The sequence below is a fragment of the Neoarius graeffei genome, chromosome 14 (assembly GCF_027579695.1).
Source record: "Neoarius graeffei isolate fNeoGra1 chromosome 14, fNeoGra1.pri, whole genome shotgun sequence".
NCBI classification, from domain to species: Eukaryota; Metazoa; Chordata; class Actinopteri; order Siluriformes; family Ariidae; genus Neoarius; species Neoarius graeffei.
The window spans coordinates 73,370,608-73,394,226 of record NC_083582.1 but is presented as its reverse complement, the minus strand read 5'-3'; the positions used below and the strand labels follow the sequence as shown (position 1 = coordinate 73,394,226).

Genomic DNA, 23,619 nt, shown 5'->3' with positions numbered 1-23,619 from the left:
GGGAGCGAACTAGTAAATACAGTAAAGGAAAAACTTGAGACTGAAAGGTTTTAACAGTCATCCAAATGACTGAACGTAAACATTGCTACAGTAACATACCAGCTATGATGTTGTTGACATTAGCTAGTGCTAACAGCTAGCTGCTAGTACACTGTTACAACACAGACACCGACCCTAATACAGTTCTTGGTCATTGCCTGGTAACAGCAAATTTATAACAGACCATGTCTCAACAGACTAAAAAGTTATTTCAATGACATTTAATAACATTTTGTTTATCCTGAGGACCGAAAGTAAATGAAAATGTGAACAAACCTTAGCTGTAATAAGATGGCGACCACCGGCTCCAGGGACGACCCGCTGATGTAGGCATGTTACCCAGCCTGGTTTTTAACGACATAGGTATACAGATCATGTGGGCCGAAGTCAGGTAAAGACGAGGGCTTGGTGTACTTCCGTACGTCAGTGAACAATCCTGGTGGAAGCAGGTAAATGTCGTTCTCTGAGCCTGCTAACCTCAATTTTTGCAAATACCTCTCCCTCTGCTCGCCCTGTAAATGCCCTACGTCGCTGGATAGTGAAGGTGTTTTCTGCATCTCGCTCCTTTTTCTTATGTTTTTCCCCTGGTATTTCCCCACACGCCTGACTGCAGGTCAGGAAGATCACCCGCGCTGCAAAGCCAGAAAAAGATAACCTGGTAACGTGTACGGATCACGTACACCAGCATCATTGATTTTCTGGTGATATCGCTTCTTACTCGCGTCATCTAGGCCGGATAAAATACTCGACAATGAGACTTCGTCATGATCAACAGTGTATCGCTACCGGTAGTCGCCATATTTGTGACCGTCAAAATGGCACCGGCTACTTGTTGACATGGCAACGGTCACGTGGGTCAAAAACCTCTATAGACAACGGTTTTTCATTTTATGCACATTTGAAACTTTGTGTGTTAAAAAACCCTCTGTAATTTTCTTCTGGTCCCAAGAAGTATTGTTAATAAGTAATTAAAATAAGTTAACACGGATCACGGCGAATTTCTGTCGGCTATTTCCGTGACCGCTCGGCACGTGACGTCATTTAAGCCAAACAAAACGCTTGAGTTGAGTCCACTCCCGCGTATTTTCATTGCCGTTCGGCTTGAGTGCAGACGTGCGTTCAGGAATTTCCAAAGAAAAACCCCCATGCCTTATTATTGTGCAGTGAACTAACAACGGAACCGGTTCAGGAAGAAGTTTTTACCGTTTTCCAAAAGGAGGAGGAGAGTGGATGGTGCGTGTGAAGCGAGAGGGTTGGCAGCAGAGTAAATATGCCGCTCTGTGCTCCGATCACTTCGAGGAGGGAGCATTGATTCATTTTTGAAGAATTCCCATCTGCTGGAGAGTTTAGGTGTCAGTGTTGGACAGAGAAGCTCAAACCTGACGCTGTTCCATCAAAACTCGAGCACAAAAGCAGTCAAAGAAGAAACGGACCAGCAATGCTCAAGCAAAAAGGAGAAGATTGGAGGTAAACATTTTTACCTTTGCTTGTAATTTTTCAAGTAAAGAATCCTGAGGGATCCTGTACAATCATCGTGGAAATGAGACAAAAGGGATAGTTTGTCAAGGCTACTTGCCAGCATGCTATTGACTAACAAGTGTATTTTTTTCGCGGTCTGGTTTCCATCAGATCCTGCGCTCTGATTGGCTGGCGAGCGGGTCCGCATCCTATGATACGGACCCCAGTTACAGACCTCTGGCGACTCGCTCATTCACAACAAACATGGTGGCAACATTTATCTAAGATTATCAAAAACCTTGTAAAATTAATGCTATTATGCTGAGAAAAGCTGGCAAAAAATCATCATGGATAGTGATGACTGTTCACAGCGAAAGCGAGTTTTACTACCCTGAGGAAGAAGAAATAAAACATTTCAGGAGAAAGCTAAAAACCTCCAATTTGCTAACGCCGAGCAAAAACATGGCTGAATCCTGAATGACTCAATTTTGTATAAATAGGGGACTACACAGGTGGCAAAATGTAGTGGTTTTTTTTTTCCCTGCCATGGAAGTGCACTTGTATACCGAGGAGGAAGCCATTTGCATTACAGCCGTGGATGAGGATTCAAAATGACGACTCGGCTCGGTTTTCCCTTTCGGGCGCTCTCGTTTTCTGTTAGAATTTGGTAAAAAATAAATAAATATATTATTTACCAGCTTAAGGTCGGTCTGTATGGTGAAATACCGTGACCTCGGCCTCGCTCAGTACTTTCAAGACCTCAGTCACGGTATTTTCACCATACAGACCTCCCAGCTGGTAAACATGTCCGAACGCAAGTGTTCCTAATGAAGTGGCCACGCCAACATGCTAATGGTTCACATGCCATTTGCATGCTAAATGTGCGTTTATACAGACACGCGTTCCTGATAACGTGGCCATTAAGTTGAAGTTGATTAGTCACAGCTAACATGCTAACTGCTAGCCTGCTAACATGACAATGGCGGACATGCTCAATGTACATCTGTGCATTTTTTTTTTTTACACAAGTGCTCCTAATTAAGTGGCCAAAGTTGATTTGCAATGGCTACCTGCTAACATGCTATTGACTAACGATTAGCATGTTTAGAGTAGGCTATAAATAGTATAATGCTTATATTAATACTAGCAATAAATTAGTAATATAAACGAATCCATGTTCTTTTATAGGGATTGTGTGCCCTTGTGCACATCAGTAGGGAACCCCATGAAATGTCCTGGTATCGGTTACTGAAAATTAGCCCTGTTTCTCTCCAGCAAAAAAAAAAAAAATTAGAAAGTGGTTAAATGAATGAACCTCCTAAACGTGTGCTCGGTTTGCAGGTGAACACAGAGCTGCTCCTGGTCTGTTTGGCTTAAATGACGTCATGACGACGGTCCCCTGGTGGTGAAAGTGCGCATAAGTGAGATGTAAACAAACCTTCGGAAATTGGGCAAAACAGTACATTTTAAACATTTTATTAAATTTTAGGGTGCAAATTAGACACCAGGAAGATTGAATTCGCTTTTTGGGTCGTTCTAGACAATAAAGTTGTTATTCTACATTTCACCTCCGACCTTTGCAAGGGCATATTCTGGACCAATTTTTTTTTTTTTTTTTAATATATGAAAGTATGTCTCTTTACACACTCATCCAGAAGGGTAATTTTGCACAAGGCCATCTGTCTACAGCAGAAAAAAAACAAAACATGTCTGGAAAAATCCCAAGGGAGTCTGGAGCCAGATTCGTGACGTTATCAGCGGAAGCGCCAGCAGGCTGCGAGAGCTTTGCACGGTTTCAGTGCACAGCCTGTGTAGACCAAGAGCTCCCATTTCTCTCATTGTCCGGTCTTTCGGGAAACGATGAGTACTAATCCCATCAAGATTGGTGTTGCTCCACCCTCCTACGATACATCGGTTAACCATTTTAATAATTACGCAATAACTTTGAAGAAATTTGCAGAAAACCACCAGGTCGTTTTCTCAAACAAACCAGCGCCGACGTAGGATTCAGAAGGAGGCGTCCCGCACGCGACGTCACGAAAATCAATGTTTCCTGGGAAATCCAAATGCCAAGTTTTTTCAGAGGTGGACCAATTCGCCTCAAATGGCTTGATTTCAACTGAATTTTTCTGGTATTGCGCAAGGGGGGGGGGGGGGGGGGGAATGCAGAATGTGACAGATATTTGACCAAAGTTTAATATAAAATAGAAGAATTACATTGATCTTGCTCCTGAATTTACCCGTGATATGCACTTTAAGCCATGGCTTCCCCATATTTAACTAACTTGAAATTCCTTCTGAATTCTTATTAAAAAGAGCTCGACCCAACCTCGATCCACTGCATTTGCAGTCCATGTAGAATTACCAGACAGGATTTTTAAGATTCAACTGCAATGGGGTGGGGGAGAATGTTTACTCCAAACTGTACAATGAAGGTCTACAAAGCCAGATGTTGAATTCCATCAATAAACGTTTATGTGAAACATTTGTTTTATATTGTCAAACTCTTCAGTCAAAGGTGTTTGTAAATAAAGTTCTAAATCCATATAATGCATTCTTCCACTCGGATTTATCTGTGGTTACCAGTGTACCCTGGTGGGTTTGCTGGACAGTTTCTATACACTGATATCAAAGTCACATAAAACATCCTTGGAACAGCTTTGTTTAAACTCTCACCGTCTCGTCCCAACACCTTTCTTACAAGAAAAGCATTTTAAACATGCATTACTGCAAGTAAAGTGAAAGTGTTTAGTTTTCTGAGCACAAAGAAATGCTGGACTCATCCTTTAACTCCGCAGATCTCAACCTCCGGGCCGCAGATTTTGCCCCCTCCAAGTTGAAGCTATTTTTTTTTTTTTACTTGTAGTAGGAGTAAAATTGCTGGGTTGCATCTGACATCACATCTGCCTCATTAAGCTACAATCACACTACAGGCTCGCAACACTTTGCAATGAATCAATGAAAACGAGGCATTTTGGTGGCGATAAACAGTACGAGAGCTAAAAGTTGTGGTCACACAGCATGCGAACACTTGACCGTCACACGCTTTCACGCATTTGCAGGGCTCTACATTAACTTTTGAAACCACTTGTCCTGTCAGGCGAGTTGAAAGGAAATTTACTTGTCCGAAGAAATATTTGGGGGGGGGCGCTAACTATTTGTAACCCAACAATCTTTATTGCATTTGCAACACACCGCTTGTGGCTTGTACTCTTGCCATGAGACACTAGAAATGTCTCGCCTATATGAAGCTGTACCTTTAAACATGCTGCTCGAGACATCAGCATCAGTAGGATGCGATATGCACAGAGAACATTGCATTCCATCTCCGGTGTCTTGGACCCATTCAAATTCATCCTTCCAAGAATTGAGAAGTTTCCGCTCTCTCTCGCTTTCATAGTTCTGCTGTGATTGTTTCCTCCTCTTTTCAGCATCAGATGCCTCGGATTCACGAGATTTCTTTGCGAAGCCGAACTTCAGGAGGGACGTTTTCTAAACGTCTAAGTTTTTATAATGAACACCAACAACAATTCAAAGATTTGGAAGTTACCACATACTCAACGTAAATATACAGTTGAATAATGATCCCGCCATCAGAAATGTCAACAAATCCACGTGTATGACATGATTAAAACCAATCCTAAACGACCGTTTACTTTTCAGCTCAAATACACGAAGCGGTATTGGCCGGTTTCGCAAGTGGAATATTCAGTCCCCCCCAGGATTCCGCGGGCCTTTTTTGTGATTGTTGCGGGCAAAAACGTCTGATGTTGCGGGGGGTTTTCCAAAAAATTGCGATGAAAGTTGCGGTGTTTAGGTTTTTGTTGCGATTACATTGCGGGAGGAAGTGAAAGTTGTAAGAAATTGTTGCAGTTTTCTCTTACGATTAAAATTGAGTGATATATGTTAAATATTAAGTTATTACTGAAAAACTGTCCTATAAACAACTTGACCAATATAAAAGATTACCAGGATTACAAAAATGCAGAAAAATAGGCTTTACTTATCCAAATGCACCTGTTGGTTCAAAAGTTAAAGTGCAGAGAACCTCACAGCACAACATGAAGTTACCTTAAAATATAATATAAATGCCTCAGCTTTCATGTAAGAAAAAAAAACTATTGATATTAGTACTGTGTGCAGGCAGTCTCTCCTGAAGACTAAATTAAACAATTATAAACTAATAAAATAAATGGCTCAGGCTTCATAGAAGAAGAAAAAAACAATTTGAACAGAATCTCACAGTATGATGCTGAAGCTGCCTAAACAATGGAAAATAAAATACCATTTTGGCAAAAATGTTGGCACCCATTAATTTCTTGTATTAAGTAAAAAATAAAGTGCGCACAGTCCTTCACTGTAAACAACACTTTCAGTAACAGAATTTAAGCCTATATAAACACTGACTCACACATGCTGCTTCTCTTGAACGTATACACGGAAGTAAGGCAGAAGGTAGTTTGTCGACGTCACCTCAAGACGACGCCAATGATTGGTCAAATTTGCGGGAAAGTTGCAGTGATTGGATATAATTGCAACGCCGCCCTGAATTCGCGGGGATTGGTTGAATTTGCGTTGATGTTGCAAATCGCAACATCGTGAAATCTTGGAGGGTCTGAATACTGCGCATGCGCAAATTGCTCTTTCCGAATAGAAACATCCGGTGATTCATCAAAACAATATGCCGAGTGAGATGCTTCGGAAATCACGTGAATAAACTGATAAATTTGATCTGTAACCCGAATAATCGGTGTATTTTGGCACTTGTCTGATCGGACAAGTAACTGAGAAGATGAACTTGTCCGACAAAGTATCACTTGTCCCGGACAAGCATTAATGTCGAGCCCTGATTTGAGTCTGGCGCAGCTCAAGCAGCCACGCTCACTCAGAGTGTGTTGTGCGCATGCTTGGGACCAAGTCGTTACAGGAAACACGCGATACTAATTTGAGTGCAATCAGCACGTGCAGACTCCGTTTTCACAAAGCATCATGTTTGTTTCTAGCCAAGTTTATTACACTGTTTAAATACTCTGCTTTCTTTCTGTAAATATCACACCTGCTAATAAACACTCTTCCTGTACTTAAATCCATCTATCTTGTGTCCTGAGCCTCAGATCTTTAACCCAGTCACATAAAAAGTTGTACACCTCCATGCTCTTCCAGGTTTTCATCTGTCCGTCCGTGCAGAACGAGGTCTGCACTGCAGCACCAGGTAGTTTGAGATGTTGGGGGGGGGGGGCCCTCAATGGATGGATAATTTTCCAACTCGTAGGAAAAAATCCTTTGTTAGCGTGTAAGGATCTAACCCCACTGAGTGGTTTCTAGATCCACTTCTTGGTTTTAATAACTTGCTTGTTTGCTGAACACAAACATGGCAGTAAGTTCTTGTGTTAATGGACCAGACTCTACTTTTGGATCATTAATCTATTTTGACTGAGAATGCCCTGCATGCATGGGTTTGGCTTCTGGCACATCCATAGCTTTAAATACAATACCTACAATTAAAAACAGTTTATTGCCTTTATTTAACTCCTGGGCTCCCATCTGTAACAGGGAGTGACGCTGCATCCCATTAATGCACTGCATTAGATCAGGGCTTTTCAAAGTGTGGGGTGCCAGAGTTCTTCGGGGGGGGGGCAACGTGAGGAAAAATAAACCAGAATAAGTTACTATTGCGGACATTTAGCGAACTTCAGCTAGCCTTTACCAGAGACAAAATGGATCGATTTTTAGTACCTAAAGCTACAGTGAGTGAGGAGACAGAGTCTGGGCCAAGCAAAAAAAAAAAAAAAAGGAGCCTCCAGGATGTTGCGATTTGCAACTTCAACGCAAATTCAACCAATCCCCGCGAATTCAGGGCGGTGTTGCAATTATATCCAATCACCGCAACTTTGACCAATCGTTGGCATCGTCTTGAGGTGACGTCGACAAACTACCTTCCGCCTTACTTCCGTGTATACGTTCAAAAGAAGCAGCATGCGCGCAGTGTCGCCAGATTGGGCGGTTTCAAGTGCATTTTGGCGGGTTTTGAACATATTTTGGACTGGAAAACGTCAGCAGTATCTGGCAACACTGTGTGAGTCAGTGTTTATGTAGGCTTAAATTCTGTTACTGAAAGTGTGTTATGTTTACAGTGAAGGACTGTGTGCACTTTACATTATTATTTTTTTTTTTTACTTAATACAAGAAATTAATGGATGCCAACATTTTTGCCAAAATGGTATTTTATTTTCCATTGTTTAGGCAGCTTCAGAATCATACTGAGATTCTGTTCAAATTGTTTTTTTTTTTCCTCTATGAAGCCTGAGCCATTTATTTTATTAGTTTATAATTATTGTTTAGTCTTCAGGAGAGACTGCCTGCACACAGTACTAGTATTAATAGGTTTTTTTTCTTCCATGAAAGCTGAGGCATTTATATTATATTTTAAGGTAACTTCATGTTGTGCTGTGAGGTTCTCTGCACTTTAACTTTTGAACCAACAGGTGCATTTGGATAAGTAAAGCCTATTCTTCTGCATTTTTGTAGTCCTGGTAATCTTTTATATTGGTAAAGTTGTTTACAGGACCATTTCTCTGTCTTTTTTTTTAATCAATAGTTTCAGTAATAACTTAATATTTAACATACTCAATTTTAATCACAAAAAGAGAAAATCGCAACAATTTCTCGCAACTTCCATTTCCTCCCGCAATGTAATCGCAACAAAAACCTAAAAAAAAAAAAAAAAACTGCAATTTTCATCGCAATTTTTTGGAAAAACCCCGCAGACCGACATTTTAGCCCGCAACGATCACAAAAAAGGCCCGCGAAATCCTGGGGGGACTGATAAAAGAAGGAAGTATGACCACGATTATTTAAAGTTTGGATTTTCATGGACTGGATCTGAAGATGCTCCACTGCCACAGTGTGTTGTCTGCCAAGAGGTGCTAGCTAACGATGCTATGAGATGTTTAAAATGTGTAAAACAAGATGTTTTAAAAAAGCACATATGTTTAAAATGTGAAAAAGAAAAAAAAAAAGTGTACAACAACCATTTTTTAAAAATACGATTGGAACATTAAGTATAGCAACAACAAAAATTGTAAGGGGGGGCGCTGTTTATTTGCTCTCCGAGGGGGGGCTGACTCTCCCACACTTTGAAAACCCCCGCATTAGATTATTAGATTCTAACAATAGATGAGCCAAAATAATTGGGGATCTTTAATGGTCCCCGACTTATTAGAAGTATGAATAGATAGGCCTTACAGTAGAAAAGGTTAAGAACTCCTGCTTTAAAGGACTAAATTCAATTTAAAAAATGTGAAGCCAAACAAACTAATTTAAATATTTTTACAATGGAAACTATGAAACTAGTGGTACATTTTTCTGTCTACTAAATTTAAATAACGTGAAGACATGGAAGTGAACTCTTAGTCCTTTAATTTAAAGGAAAAAAAAAAATTTGAAGCAGTTTTACAGAAATTTTACACTAAATTTATCCTTAAACCAGAACGTCAAGGGTGTAGCAGCTCATCTGGCCTGCCATCAACAACCATACCATCAAACTGAACTTAATGTGACCGAGAGAGAGGACCAACCTCCACAACAAACTGTTTACAACAGGAAAATCAGCAAAGGAATAATTTTTGTTCCCTGAGGGAAGATCGACCCAAAACATTGATCAGACCTGAATTTGCATGATGAGAGGATACACAATTCTAGTTAGGAGAGAGAGAAAAAAAAAAAGTTAAGGTTGACCCAATTACAAATTTGCTAGCAAAAAATTGACCATGTTTTGTGCAGAAGGTCTCGCTCTTCCAAATAAAAACCCGAACTGAAATCCACTGAAAACTGAGGGAGGAGACATAACTGAAAAACAAAAAGGGGTAAACAAATTGTTCACAAGAAAATCATACGACCAAGCTTTGTCCCTTGAGGGAAGATCTATGAAAAACAGTGATCAGAACTAAAAATCAGGTGAGAACTGCAAAAGGAGAAAATTCTTATGAGAAGTCCCAAAATTCATCAAGTTGACCTAATTAGTAACTCATTAGCACAAAAAAAAAAAAAAACTCCCCACACAATACAAATGACCAAGTGTTGTGCAGAATGACTAGTTCTTTCAAACAAAACAAACAGACCAGAACCCATGGAGGACAGACAGATACGATTTAACTAAATTATGGATGACAGATGCCACGCCATGGCGACAACTCATCAGCCTTCTGAGCTCATCTGACCATAAGCAGGGATGACGAGATTCACCAGTTTGCATTGGTGCACTGATTTAAAAAGTTCACCAATGCCATTATGCAGATTACACACCCCCAAAAAAAAAAAAAAAAAGTGCACCACTTTTGGATGAACCAGGACACATCGTTTAACAGCTTTCCATCAGCAAAATCCGATTTAATACGCAATTAGTACAGGCTGTATGCCTTTATTAATTAGCAATGTGACCAATAATTTTATATTTTGATTGATTCATCCTCTCTAAACTCGTTCTCAAGTGCTTGCTCATCTCCAGCATCACTGGCAAATTCTCGCATGAGTTAGAGCCGTGAACAGGTGAGTCACGAGTACGCGGTGAGAGAACAGAAGTCTGTCGTGGTGGCTCGGTCACCATGGCTCCAACGGGATTTTAAAATACAAGTCCCTTCTTGAGCCGGACCCTTTGAGTCACGTGGAAGATCATGGAGGAGAAAAGAGCTAACAAATTGCACAGCATTACATTCTACATCACATCAAACCGCATCGTGTTGATTCCAATCGTCTCAAATTGCACTGTAGCACAACAGGAGTGAATCAGTCAGTCAGTCAGTCAGTCATCGCTTCACATGTATCGGCTCCTCGAAGCAGCAGCCTGTGTCACATGCACACTCAAGCACAGTGAAATTCCTCCTCTGCATTTAACCCATCTGAAGCAGTGAACACACGTACTCAGTGGGCAGCTATACTACAGCACCCGGGGAGCAGTTGGGGGTTAGGTGACTCGCTCAAGGGCACTTCAGCCCAAGGCTGCCTCATGTTGAACCAACCACATGTCTGAACTGTTGAGGAGACCGGAGCACCCAGAGGAAACCCACACAGACACGGGGAGAACATGCAAACTCCACACAGAAAAGCCCCCATCAGCCGCTGGGCTCGAACCCAGAGCCTTCTTGCTGTGAGGAGACAGTGCTAACCACTACACCACTGTGCCACCCATTGGCAACGCATGGTGAGGTGTATCGCATCAGCCTCAGTTACAGAGATGGACATCCCTACTAATGAGCAAGCTACAGACAACAGTGACCAAGAAAAACTCCCTGGGTATAATAATGTTAAATTTATATAGCGGCTTTCAAGAAACCCAAGGACGCTTTACAATAGTAGACAAAGAAAAAAAAAAGATATATAAAATAAGAAAAAAATAAATAAAAAAAAAAGGTAAAAAGTCCACCAAGTAGGGTCAGGATGTAATTCCCGTGGTGTAGCAGCCACAGTCCCACCAAAAGGCGCACGAAAACAAGTCCCACATCTCCAGCACCACTGCTGTGATGCCGTCAGCAACATCGCTCAACACCACGCCATGGATCCACAAAGCGAGCAAAGAAGCTCCGCCACACAAAACGCTGGTGTCCCCCAAACCGCCTGCACAGCTGGCGCGACACCGCCAAGCAACATCGCGCCAAACATTAAAGCACAGAGCGCTGGACAACCATGATGTAAAATGAGCAACGAGCTCACTGCAGTCCATAGCTGGGAGCACAGGCATCGCCCACAGAGAACCAAAGCCTGGAGGGAACCGACGCCCAAAACTAGGTCCGGAGCTACACCAACCGGTGGACAAAACACTCAAACATCAAACTACACAAACAGAAAAAAAAAAACAGAAAAAATTTAAAAAAAGGTATGACGAAGAAACCTTGAGAGGAACCCCTCATCAGCTTGTGCCATTACAAATCATTTCTCTTCATAATTTGCTACTATAGAATCAAGCAGTGCTGGGGGCATCGTGGCTCAGATGGATAAGGCGCCATACCATAAATCCAGGGACCCGGGTTCGATTCTGACCCGAGGTCATTTCCCGATCCCTCCCCATCTCTCTCTCTCTCTCCCGCTCATTTCCTGTCTCTACACGGTCCTATCCAATAAAGGTGAAAAAAAGCCCAAAAAAAATCTTTAAAAAAAAAGAAAATCAAGCAGTGCTAAATGCTAAAGTGTAATTCTGAAACTTTCATTCATTATTACACATTGCTAGAGTCTCCGAGACCTAAAACAATGAAAGTAGGTCAATAGGGTTAAATCCAGTACTGGGCCATCAAAAATGTGATCTCTATATAAAGTTAAATCAGCACATGCCAAACCTTCAGGATCTCTCAAAACTAACACCTCATATATCAAAGAAATCCAGTGTGTTGAGATTCAGCTGAACACTGAAAGCACTCAGAAGTTGGACTGAATCCGCAGTTCCATGTGTTTTGGAGACAGATAGATGAAGTGAGTTTTCCCTGGCTTCCAGATGCGAGTAGAAGAGAGCAGTAATGTCGTTTCAGTGGCTGAAGGAGTAGTCTCTCTGTCGCTACAAATTTCATACTAAAATCAGTTACATGTGAAAATGGAGCAGACGTGGAAAAAAAAAAAAAAAAAAAAGGCACATTTATAGCACATCAAAATCGTCAGCTAAAGGGCCAGACAGAGTCTGAAAGGCTGGATGACAAAATGCCGTTCTCCTTTAAGAAGCCACATTAGATAAAACTGCATGTGTGGTTGCTGAAAATCTCAATTCTGTATATATGCAAAAACCGGTGGTTACACAAAGCACTGGATGCAGGGGGTGTTGATACTTTTGACAAATTACTTCCCTTAAATATCTGCTATAATTCAGCAGATTTGTACATTTTAATTTGATGGACCGGTTTCAGAAACCGCTGATTTTTTATTTATTTTTTGGGGGGGTGGGGTGGGACAGGACACACCCCACCAGGCTTTTAGATAGAGGGGCGTCTGGGCGTCTTTTCGACGCCCTGTACTGAAAAAAACAAGAAATTGGACGCCCTACTTTTTAGTACGACGCCCTAAAGACGCCCTAATATTTCCGCCCGTGTTATGTCCGGTAACTTAGCTGAATATGTTAAAAAATCGCCGAGTCTGAGCTTTCCGAGGATCTACAAGCTTTGTTGACACCGCCATTTTGGAAATTTCAGAAGTCTCGCTTTGACAGCTGTCTTTCCCGAAGACGCCCAGGGTTACCATAGCAACAGCACGAGCCCAGAGTACAAAATATAGGCACCCGCCGCAGAGCTACAGAAACACGCGTTTCTATGGCTGCACTAATTTCAAAGTTGTGAGAGCCCTCGTTATAAATAAATGGGTTATTAAATAAATTTGGTGTACAAAGCACTTGTAATATGCGTTCCCAGAGCAGAGGGGGAAAAGATGTATGCCTAGGAGACACTGGCATAAATATCCAGACAATATAGCCGTAGACTATATTGCCGCAGCTAAATGTGGAATGTAGTCTATAGAAAACCGGCCTTACCTGACATGTTATTTATCCCGAATAAATCCTTTTAACAGTAAATAACACATTTTCATGCAGATTTTCCCAACATTACAGGCTACGTAGTGGAGAGTGTGGTAGTCGAGCCGGCGGGTAGTATTTCTAGTAGGCTAAACAATAATCAAATACGACACGTTCTAAAGGATGCTGGGATTCCAAAGAACGCACGTGAAAAGGACGAACACGTGGGATATTTGGTAAGGAAGATAGAAGATAGATTTTTCTGAGTTTTTTGGGCATGACAGGAAGAAAATGAAGAAAAGAGGAAGGCAAACAACGATTTCCAACTTCTTTCAGAAGAGAACTCATGTAAGTTTTTTTTTTTCTTCTGTAACTGTTGATGGGCTTGGAATGTCAAAAAACTATCACAATCCCATAACTAGACAGCCAGGTTTCTTGCATGAATAAATAGGGATGACCGGGGTTGGTTGTCACAAGTTATGGTTGTCACATTCGTCATATCTCAGCCACCATAGGGCGCTGCTCAATTCCATCAAGATAGAAATGTTTAGAATTAGTACTGGGGTCATTCTACCTGAAAAGTTATTGTGTGTTGCATGCATTTCAAAGGTGAGAACAATTTGAAGGTTTTTCATACCTAAATGTAAATTTTTAGTACCTTGGTTTTTACCTTCTAGCTTTGTAATTAATGGGTTTCTATTGAAAAAACGAATACCATTATAATGTTTGAAGACTTAACCATATTTCCTGTGTGTTTTTTTCTTTGTTATACTAAATCTTTGGACGCTAGCGGCTTTGAAAGCAAAACTGGTCAGCCGGGGTTGGTTGTCACACTGTGTTCGGGGTTGGTTGTCACATGTAATGCAATTGCAATAGGTGCACTACTGACTGAGACAAACACAGCTACAACAAGCTTTATTTATGTAGTATTCTGCAATCAAAATTTTCCGGGGCCCCCGGAACCCCCTAAAACACTCGTGCCAGCGGCGCTCAACGCGCCGCTACACCTCGCCACATACAGTGACACCTGCAAAAAAGTTAGACTCCCTAAAAAAAAATCCTGCCTAAAAGCCTGCACCCCACCCCAGTGAGCATCAGCTCTATGGATGGAAACACCTTGTTGAGGGGTCAGAGGAGCATGGCCAGACTGATTCCAGTCAACAAGACCACAGTAACTTAACCACTCTACAACCATGGTGAGTAGAAAAGCATCTCAGAATGCACGTCAAAACTTTGATGCCCTCCAACAGTAGACCACCGCATCGGGTTCTGCCCCTGTCAGGCAAGAACAGGAATCTGAGGTTACAGATGACCCAAACTGGATAACCGAAGAGCAGAAAAAGATGGTGATATTTTTACTCATTTTAGTGGTCCTGTTCAGGTGAAACTTCTCACCATGCAAGTTTCTACAGCTTCCTGAAAGTTTCATGAGGAACTTGGGCTTAAAAGCCAGAAATGGCAACCCGTCGCACTGGGGGGGGGGGGGGGGGGGGGGGTGTCTTCTTGCACTGCAGATGAGGTCATGAGGGTAGAACCACAGAGCCAACACACGTGACCCAGCACAACCACCCTGAAAGCAAGTTGATAATACTTTGCAAAATTTCATTTTACTCTGGTAAATCTGACCAAAGGACAGAATTGTACTTTTACTGAATTACACCTGCTTCATTCTGGCTGAATATCAAATGAACATTGCGCTACCCGAGTGAGGCAAACTCCACACAGAAAGGCCCCCATTGGCCACGGGGCTCAAACCCAGAACCTCCTTGCTCTGAGGCAACGGTGCTAACCACAACACCACCGTGCTGCCTGGAGGGTAGTTAGAGGCCTAACAAGATCAACTGTTTCCTAAATTCTTGCTCGACTGGATCCCGAACTATGGTTCTCGAAGTGTTGGCCGCCCGAGAAATTCCCTCCTTAAAGTTTATCAGGACGACCTTGTAGCTCTTGGTCTTGATAGCACTCTAGCTTCCCTTAGAGCTCAAGATCGCTCCAACTGGCGCCACATCCTGCGCACTGCTAAGAATCGCGCGTCAGCTCGTGAGCAGGCAGACCCGGACAGGTAGTGACCTGATCAAGGTACAAGATCAACTGTGAGCTACTGCTCACTTACGCATCCCCCGCTCTCACTTGTATCAGAATGCAAGCAATTGAAGGAATAGGACACTTATTATGAAATGTTGACTTCAGCAAATAATGAACCCTGAAACAAGTAAAAGAGCAGGGATTTCAAATAGCATCCTGGTAAACAGTCATTTTGAAATAGCATTTTGCTTCTTGAAGTGGCGTCTCAATCCACCTTGTGTTTCTCGTAAATACGTTCAGTCAGTAAACAGGAAGTCGATGTGCGACAGCCCTGAAAATGGTAAACCCCGTATAGAACCCCAAGCTGAAGTTTGGTACCAAATGGCTAGGATTTGTGGTTGCTGAGAAAAATGGTGTTTGACAGAGAAAAACCAGTGTATATCCCCCCCCCGGAGCGGGGGTATAACACTGATGCATGCCGAGTCGTAGACCTAATATTTGAAAGTACAGTTTTTACTAAAAAAAAAAAAAAAAAATTATCTATTCATTAAACTAAAAAGGATCTTTCAATGATTTTCTATTAAAATATATTGTGTACTGTCCAAATAATACTTTACTACAAGGAGAGAACACTGGGGTTTGTACTAAATCATCCAACCTCCATTTTCATCTCAAGTTATATTAACGTGATATCCAATATGGCTGCACATTGCGTTTTTCTCCTTGTTGTCAGCTCTGACCGATGAAGGAATAGTTTTCAAAAGGTTAAAAACATTGTGATTATTTTTGGGGAGACCTAATTTCAACTGACAAGAGTTAGACACACTAGATTTCTCAGATTGGCAGAGATTAACTGCATTGTGCGCGGGGCATCCAAATGTCCTAATAATACAGACATGTGGAAATAACTTCTAGATCTCAATCCGGAAAACGCTGCTTAAAAGAAACACATGGTCCCTCAAAGAGCCAAAGCAGCTTTATTTATGGTTAGAGTTTGGTTTCGGATGATGTTTAAGTTTAGGATTAGCGATATTTTCGCCCGATACCTTTACCACACGCATTTCTGCATGCTCAAGTATGATAAAATGGTCGAGGACTGCTCAAAGTAAACCAAGCTGGCTTCACTTCTCATAGGGACTTTGTGACGTCATTCTGTTTCCAGTCGAGTAAATTCTCGACGAAGACAAAACGGGCAGCCAAAGGGCTACAGCCATCTCAACCAAACAACGTCTACAGAGAACTTTACCTCTCGCACATGGTGGGGGCAAAATCTGCAGCCTGAAAAATCTGGGAACCACAATAATCGGACGACATCAAAAGGCAGCGCAGAAGAAAGAAGCGGGAAATTCCTCTGAAATGTCAGACTGGATGTCTAACAAAGGAATCGTATGATTACGCAGAGAGCTGAGCCCATATGAAACAAACCAGACCATGTGGATGAGTTAGGAGATGTATAAACACATTGATTGGATGAAAATTAAGTAAAAATTCCCCTGGCACCAGAATAAGATATACAACATTTCTCGCGAGGAGTTATGCTGTGCGTTCAAGAAGGAAGAGGAACCCTCTAACCTAGGTCCAGTATCTGCGCTCGTTTAGGGAGGTCTGATGTGTCCAGGAAGCAGCCGCACACCAAATGAAGACTTTCTTAAACACTACTGACACTTCAGGATTCCTCAGCTGTGAGAAGCGTCTTTAAAGTGCTAATAAGAGGAAAGGAAGAGTAAACAAGTTTATCACTCCAATTTACAAGATGGGAATGTGTTAAGGGAACAAAAAAGATTGAAAGGCGAGGACCAAAAGTACAGAATTAACCCTTTTCCACCAAATCAGTTCCAGGGCTGGTTCGGGGCCAGTGCTGGTGCACAACTCGTTCAACTTGCGAACCAGCTGAGAACCAGTTTGCTTTTCCATAGCTCGCGATGCTAAGGGAAGCCATGTCATTACGTCACTGTATATGTCAGTTACGTCGCTACGTTAAGCATAAACCTTGGCGCAAATATCAAAGCAAAAACACGGAAGCAGCAGCAATAATAATGGATGACTTTGCGTTTGTACAGCTGCTGCTTCTCGTCGCTTAAATGGCAATCTTATTGTTGTTGGTCTTAACAACTCCGCCCCCGCCCCCCCCGCTGACGTAAGCGGTTCTTTCCTCTGGCCCAGCAGAGAGTTGGTGCTAGCCTGGAACCGGTTTTTCTGGCCCCAGAGCCAGTTCTTTGTCAGTGGAAACAGAAAACCCGGTTCCAAACTAAGCACTGGCCCCGAACCAGCCCTGGAACTGCTTTGGTGGAAAAGGGGCAAATGTCATCCGTTTGTAGGTTTGATTTAGTTGATCAAGCACCAATTAGAAAACAACCTTTAAAACAAACAAAAATAAAACCACAAAAGCTTATCTTACATGTCAGGTTTTGCTCTATCCTTCTACGACTCCAGTGAGAAGCTTCCGATTGCTGTCACAGCAGCAGATCCAAGCTCGAGCGCGCACGCCGTTCATTTGGTTTTTATTCATGTTTATTTGGCAAACCTTCAACTTTACCAAATGTGTGACTGAGGCAAAGAAGCATATTAGTTTCAGATTTCTTGCTACACATCTCATGCTACTCCCGAACACAGCTCCCTGCTGAGGGACGCGCTCTCAGCATGTTCCAAAATGTTTGCACTCAGACATCAAAAGAGACACAGCTGAAAAGTGTGAAGCAAGAAACGGAGGAAGGCGCTGGATAAAGCGCTGGTTGTTCACGGAATTTTAAAGATCAGGAACACTGGTTGATGTGTGCTACCACAATTTGAAAGGCATCCATTAAGGTCCTTCTCAGCTTCTCCTGAATAATGCAGCCGACCGCAAACATTCAGCAAATCTCACACGTGCACATATGGTAACTGAATATGACTGACTGGTAGTGAGTGCTCAGCTCGACAGTCAAAATCCTTTAAGGGGCGGAGGCACAGGAAGAGACGCGCCGCGACGTGATTACCAAAGACCACGGGAAGTCGAAGAAATTTGGTGCCCTGTAGCGATGATGGTTAAATAACCGTTGGTGATGTGAAGTGGGCGGACACCAAACTAAACTAATCTCAACTTTGATGCCACGCGATTAATTCGACTACTAACGGGAGAAAGACCCCGTCTGACCAATAAATATACAAGAGCGTGACCTCAGCAACCAGAGCCTGGAATGCCCACTCGTGACCATGTGCTAGCTACAAAGCAATGGGCAACAAGTGAGTCACTTTCTACATGTATGCCCCTTTACATGAGAACAGTAACAGTGCATGGATTGGGGTCAGTTCGATCACACTGCTTTCACATTAGCAAGAAATAAAAGTGGGCGTGGCCTGTACAGACCTTCAAGCTCTGGTCACGAAAGGTGGAAGTTAAGCTGTACAAGGGCTGCTAAAATGAATTTTTTCAATAATTAAATGAGAAAAATCAGTGTTAACCAGGGGGTTTGAATAAAATTCGTAAAAAGGTCCAGTTATGTAAAATTACTTATCCAAACATAACCGGATGGCCAGAACAGCAACCATTTAATGCTTAACCATTACACATTAGTTTACGGCGACGAAGTAAAGAAATTTAGAAGCGACTCGGTTTTGTTTCATAGTGACGGGCGAGTCAACACCACAGACTGAACAGAATAAAATTAACAGAGAGAACACACAATTCTGTCAGCTTATCATTCACCCCCCCCCGAATTTGAATGAAATTGCAATGTGTGCATTACCGACAAAGAATCCTGTCACGTTTCGTGAAATTCCTCCAAAAATTGAGAGGGGAGTTGATTTCAGAAGGCGAGTACCCTTCCCAGGACGGACATCGCCACGACAATCCCCCTTCGGGCCTTTCAGCCAGCGGGGGATAAAAGTTGAGGGAAGGTGACTTCAGAATCAAACCAATTTAACGAAACTACAACATGCCTATTACCGACATACAACAAAGAATCCTGCCAAGTTTCCGGAAATTCCTCCAAAAATTGAGAAGAGTTGATTTCAGAAGGCGAGTACCCTTCCTGGGACGGACGGACATCACGACGACAATCCCTCTTCGGGCCTTTCAGCCAGCGGAGGATAAAAACTTATCCAAGCCAGAGAAAACACTCCTCTTTGAGTGAATGTATAGCCCTGTAGCTAATCCCCTGTCTGACGAGTGGTCTTCAACGTTTAAATTTTCATAAACGCATACAATTTATCCAAACACCAAAGAGGATCTGCTAAACAAGCAACACAGTAGTAATCTAGCCAGGTTTTTTTTTTAATACTTTGCTGGGTCCATTTGCGGGCTCTGCTTCACCAGTTGCCTCCTCAGCCTTTATCATTTTAAATTACCTTACTTTTCACATCTGGACAGCTCGACGTTAACAGCACCAGTGAGCTTCCATCAGGTTCTCTTTAGTGAAGTCTACATCACATTAGTCATGAATTAATTTACAGAAAATTTCACATCATGTGAGGTTTTAGTCCCACTGTCGGATCAGACTCTGGCGTAGGTAAACCATTACCACCATTGAGGGTGGATTTTTAATGCTGGTTTAAATGAACGTCTCCTTCGGTGGAAGTATTTTCATAGTGAAACTTAATAGATCAACATGGGTTTTACCACCATCGTTTTGCCCCATCATCTCTCTCCTCACACTAAGGCCAAGCTCAGACCAAATACATTTTCCTTGCATTTTTCTTTTAAATCACTCGAAATATTAACTAGAATTAGGTCTACTGAAGTTATGAGCATGGAGAATTGAGGAAAATCAGACACCAATTATTAAACTGAAGCAAGTTTCCTGAATTGTAATTAATCTGAATTTAAAAACGCTGCAAAATCGTGCATCAATGACAGACGCTTGTGTAAACACTTGAGATGGGCAGACACTCAAACTCCTTGGATCTGGTTCAGGATATCTGCACATTTTTCAAGTACAAATTTAAAGACTTAAGACCTTTTCAAGACCTCTAAATGGAAAAATTAAGACTGTACAATGGCAAAGAAAATGATAAATACGACAACTTAAAACTTTTCTGCAATAGTTTTTTTTTTACTAACTAAGAACGCACACAATTGGTGAACAACAGGGTGCATCAATGGCAACTGTTAGACATGCAAACAGCTGAAGCAAAGTCGTGTGTTCTGGGCCTACTACTGTAGCAGCGAGGAGAAGACTGGGGTTTACTGGAGAAAACACCATGAATCATTTCAAAAACGAAAACAATAAATGGCAAGTAGAACCAGCTGAACAACCTTAGCCGGCATTATTTCAATCCCCAAAGATCATCTTTGATGTGTGATTTTGTGTCTGACGGCAAAATCAGTCTGAGTGTTGTACAGTACACAGCTGGCTGAGGAAGTTCGAGTATCTTCTGCATTATAGCAGGTAACAAACCTGTTTATGCAGTCATACAATCAGAGCGTTACATTAAACACAGAAAAATAACTGTCACCTTTCATAACCATTATCAATATTAATCAGTGTTGTAATAACTAAACTAATTATCAGTGCAATTGTTATATCAATGTTCATTATTCAAAAATCTATAATCCATGAATAATTGTATTACTAATAACTACTTTTTTAATAATTAAAAAAAATAACTCAATGGTATAACATTTTAATAATCACTACTTATTAGCTATATTAATAGAGTAGCAATTATTATAAGTCAGTATTATTAATTACTACTTAATAAGCAGTGATTATCAAAATGTAATTTAATTAGTAATTATCATCAACTACTAAATTGTACCAAGTAGTGATTATTAAAATGCTATAAAATTGAGTTACAAGATTAGTTAAAACTATTATTAAAAAAGTAGTAAATAGTGATACAAACAATTATTCATGGATTATAGATAATTTGTTTTTAATAGTAAACACTGATAACAATTGAACTGATAACATTAACAAGTATTACTAGTTATTATTCATAGTAATTTCATATCAATGTTCACTATTTTAAAAAATTATCTATAATCCATGAGTGTTTGTATTCTACCAATTACTACGTTTTAATTATTTGTAATAATTTTAATAACTTAATTTTATAACATTTAATAATCCCTAGTACTTAATCACTAATTTCATAAGTAGTAATGATTAATAATCAATAATAACTATTACTACTAATTATTATTAGTGGTTGTTAATGTTCTTATTATATTAAACTCTGATGTTGAAGATGGGTAATAAAACTAAAATTTTGTACAAATTATATTGTACTATATTTAGAATTATTGTATTTTCTGGACTTTTAATTGAGTTTTGAAATAAAGGTTGTTTATATATTTATATTAAACTTAGTACAATAAACAATGTTAATTATGTCCCATTTTCCACCTGACTCTTGTGCGCATGCGCGAACCCCCCTGTGTTTCACTCCGGAGCGCTTGACCTCTAACGCGCGTGCGCCTCGTGTCCGTGGAAAGAAAAGAAAAAAAAAACCACAGTTTCCCAGTGGGCGTGTCCCCAGCGCTGCACTACCAGCTTTAAACACATTTGTGCGATCCAGCGCTTTTTATCGCAAACGATTCTTCTCCTTATTTTGGGGGTATTTGTCATCCCCCAACCACTTGTCGTTAAACAGACATCTTCCCATAATTATCAACGCTTTCTAGCGCCCGCGTAAGCTACCTGCACATCCCTCACTCTTCACAACCACCGCACCACACACCGCACCACACTTCCGCCTCCTAACGTTAGTTCTTGATCTACGGAACGCACAGAACCAATGCTGCCCCCAAAAGGTACGCTGGTCACTTAAAATCATGGTTAAAAAAAAAATACCCCAAACCGGATGGAGACATTTCACTCGTTCGGTCCAATATTAAATTTAATACCTCCCTTTCAAAAATTCCAGTCATTCCAAACAATTTAAGACCTTGAAAACCAAAAGTTGTATTTAAGACTTGAAGACTTTTTAAAGGACCTGCAGGAACCCTGTGGTTTAATAAATGGGTGTTTTTTTTGTTTTGTTTTTTAAATGAGTTACATATATTTAAGCAATACTGCACAGGCAAGAGTGCTGCTGTAGCGAAGGTCAGCATAGCTGCGATTCAGCCACAGGTAATCGCAGCTGTGCTGATATTCAATACGACCATGTATATACACAAAGCAGTTTTATTCTTCTAACATTCAAATGAAACCAACAAAATACTGAATAGGAGAGATTAAAGTAGCTCTACAGATATACCAGAATCATCCCAATGCGTGTGTTACATTACCACATACCATCACAAAGCAACATTTCTAAACACAACAAACCAGCAGGCTTGAGCAAAGACCGACTGCTTGTAGGAACTGAAACTTCATCAGAAATATGGATCTTATAATCCTGTTTACCCTTGGCGTACCCAGAATCTGCCCACAGCTATCCGAGCATCAGCAGATAACGCAGAGGAAACTCGCTCACTACCACCCAGAATGGACCAGACAGGGTCACAGCTTCCCCCCACACACACACCCACCAGCCTGGATAGCTGCTCAGACGACACACAGAGCGTGGCCATATTTAATCAATACGACATGAAATTTAAAAATAAATAAAATAAAGGGGGGGGAGAGACTGGGGCAAACACTACTTGCTTTTCTTCTTTGACCCCAATCATGACTGCATACCGCCATCGAAGGCATTTCGAGTTCACAGACCGAAATCGACCGCATAAATTCCTTTGTAATGAATGATTTCCAGTTAATAATTAATGAATAATTACAAGATGCTGAAATTCATGGCAGCCATTTTGATCCGTTTACGACATCAAAGCTGTGCCTTTCCCTTATAAACAACGCTATTTAGGAAACACATGTTTTAACCACTCAGATTTCCCATGTGAGACACTTGACCAATCGTGGCTGTTCCTAATAAGCGTTCCACGGACGGTTCAACCAAGGGTGTGAGCAAAGCGTACAACCGGCCGCGCCGGTGCTAACGTTAACCACTCGGATCATGTTTATCATCTGTTTACCCTGCTTGTGTTTGTTCTCCAAGTACCCATCATGCCCGCGTCTGCCTGCAGTGGCGTTTATAACTTGACGTGTTAACGTTAACCTGTTATTTACTGGTCTGTGTACCGTTCGTGTCCGTCTGCGATGTTATTACTCCTTGTGCCTGGTGTATGCTTGGGGCATTTAAAGAATTTATGCTTGGTGTTGTTTCTTACTGCATTTTGCATGTAGCACTCACCATGTTGGATGTCCTTCATGTCGAGGTGGAGGCTGGACATGAGAATCCCCACAGCCTGAGAACGCTTGTTATTCAACAGCTTCACCACCTACAGCAACACAAACACAATCGGCAAATAAGCAGCTCGAGCTTAGATCGGCATCCATTTATTCCAGGTTCCAAATGCATACCTGGCTTGTAGAAATGTGTATGCAAAGATCTGTCACTCAAAGCTTTCCTGATCATTGCAAAAAGCAGCATTTAGTGTCAATGACACCATAACAGAGACATCCTACTAGTGCACGCCTCTAACATTAGGTCAATGTTCAGCAATATGCCTTTTTTTTGGGGGGGGAGGCAGGTGGCAGACACTTCATGAAAAAAGAAGTGGGGGGCGTCGTGGCTCAGGTGGATAAGGCGCCATACCATAAATCCGGGGACCCGGGTTCGATTCCGACCCGAGG

At 41.4% G+C, this 23,619-nt stretch overlaps 1 protein-coding gene across 1 annotated transcript in view; it reads right to left on the bottom strand.

Annotated features, from left to right (window-relative positions):
• Nucleotides 1-23,619, bottom strand: part of fmn2b (formin 2b) — a 209,779-nt gene that overhangs the window by 133,654 nt on the left and 52,506 nt on the right. The window contains exon 9 of the mRNA XM_060938883.1: nucleotides 23,177-23,264. Within this exon, the coding sequence (XP_060794866.1) occupies nucleotides 23,177-23,264 (88 nt within the window). The remainder of the gene's footprint in view (nucleotides 1-23,176; nucleotides 23,265-23,619) is intronic.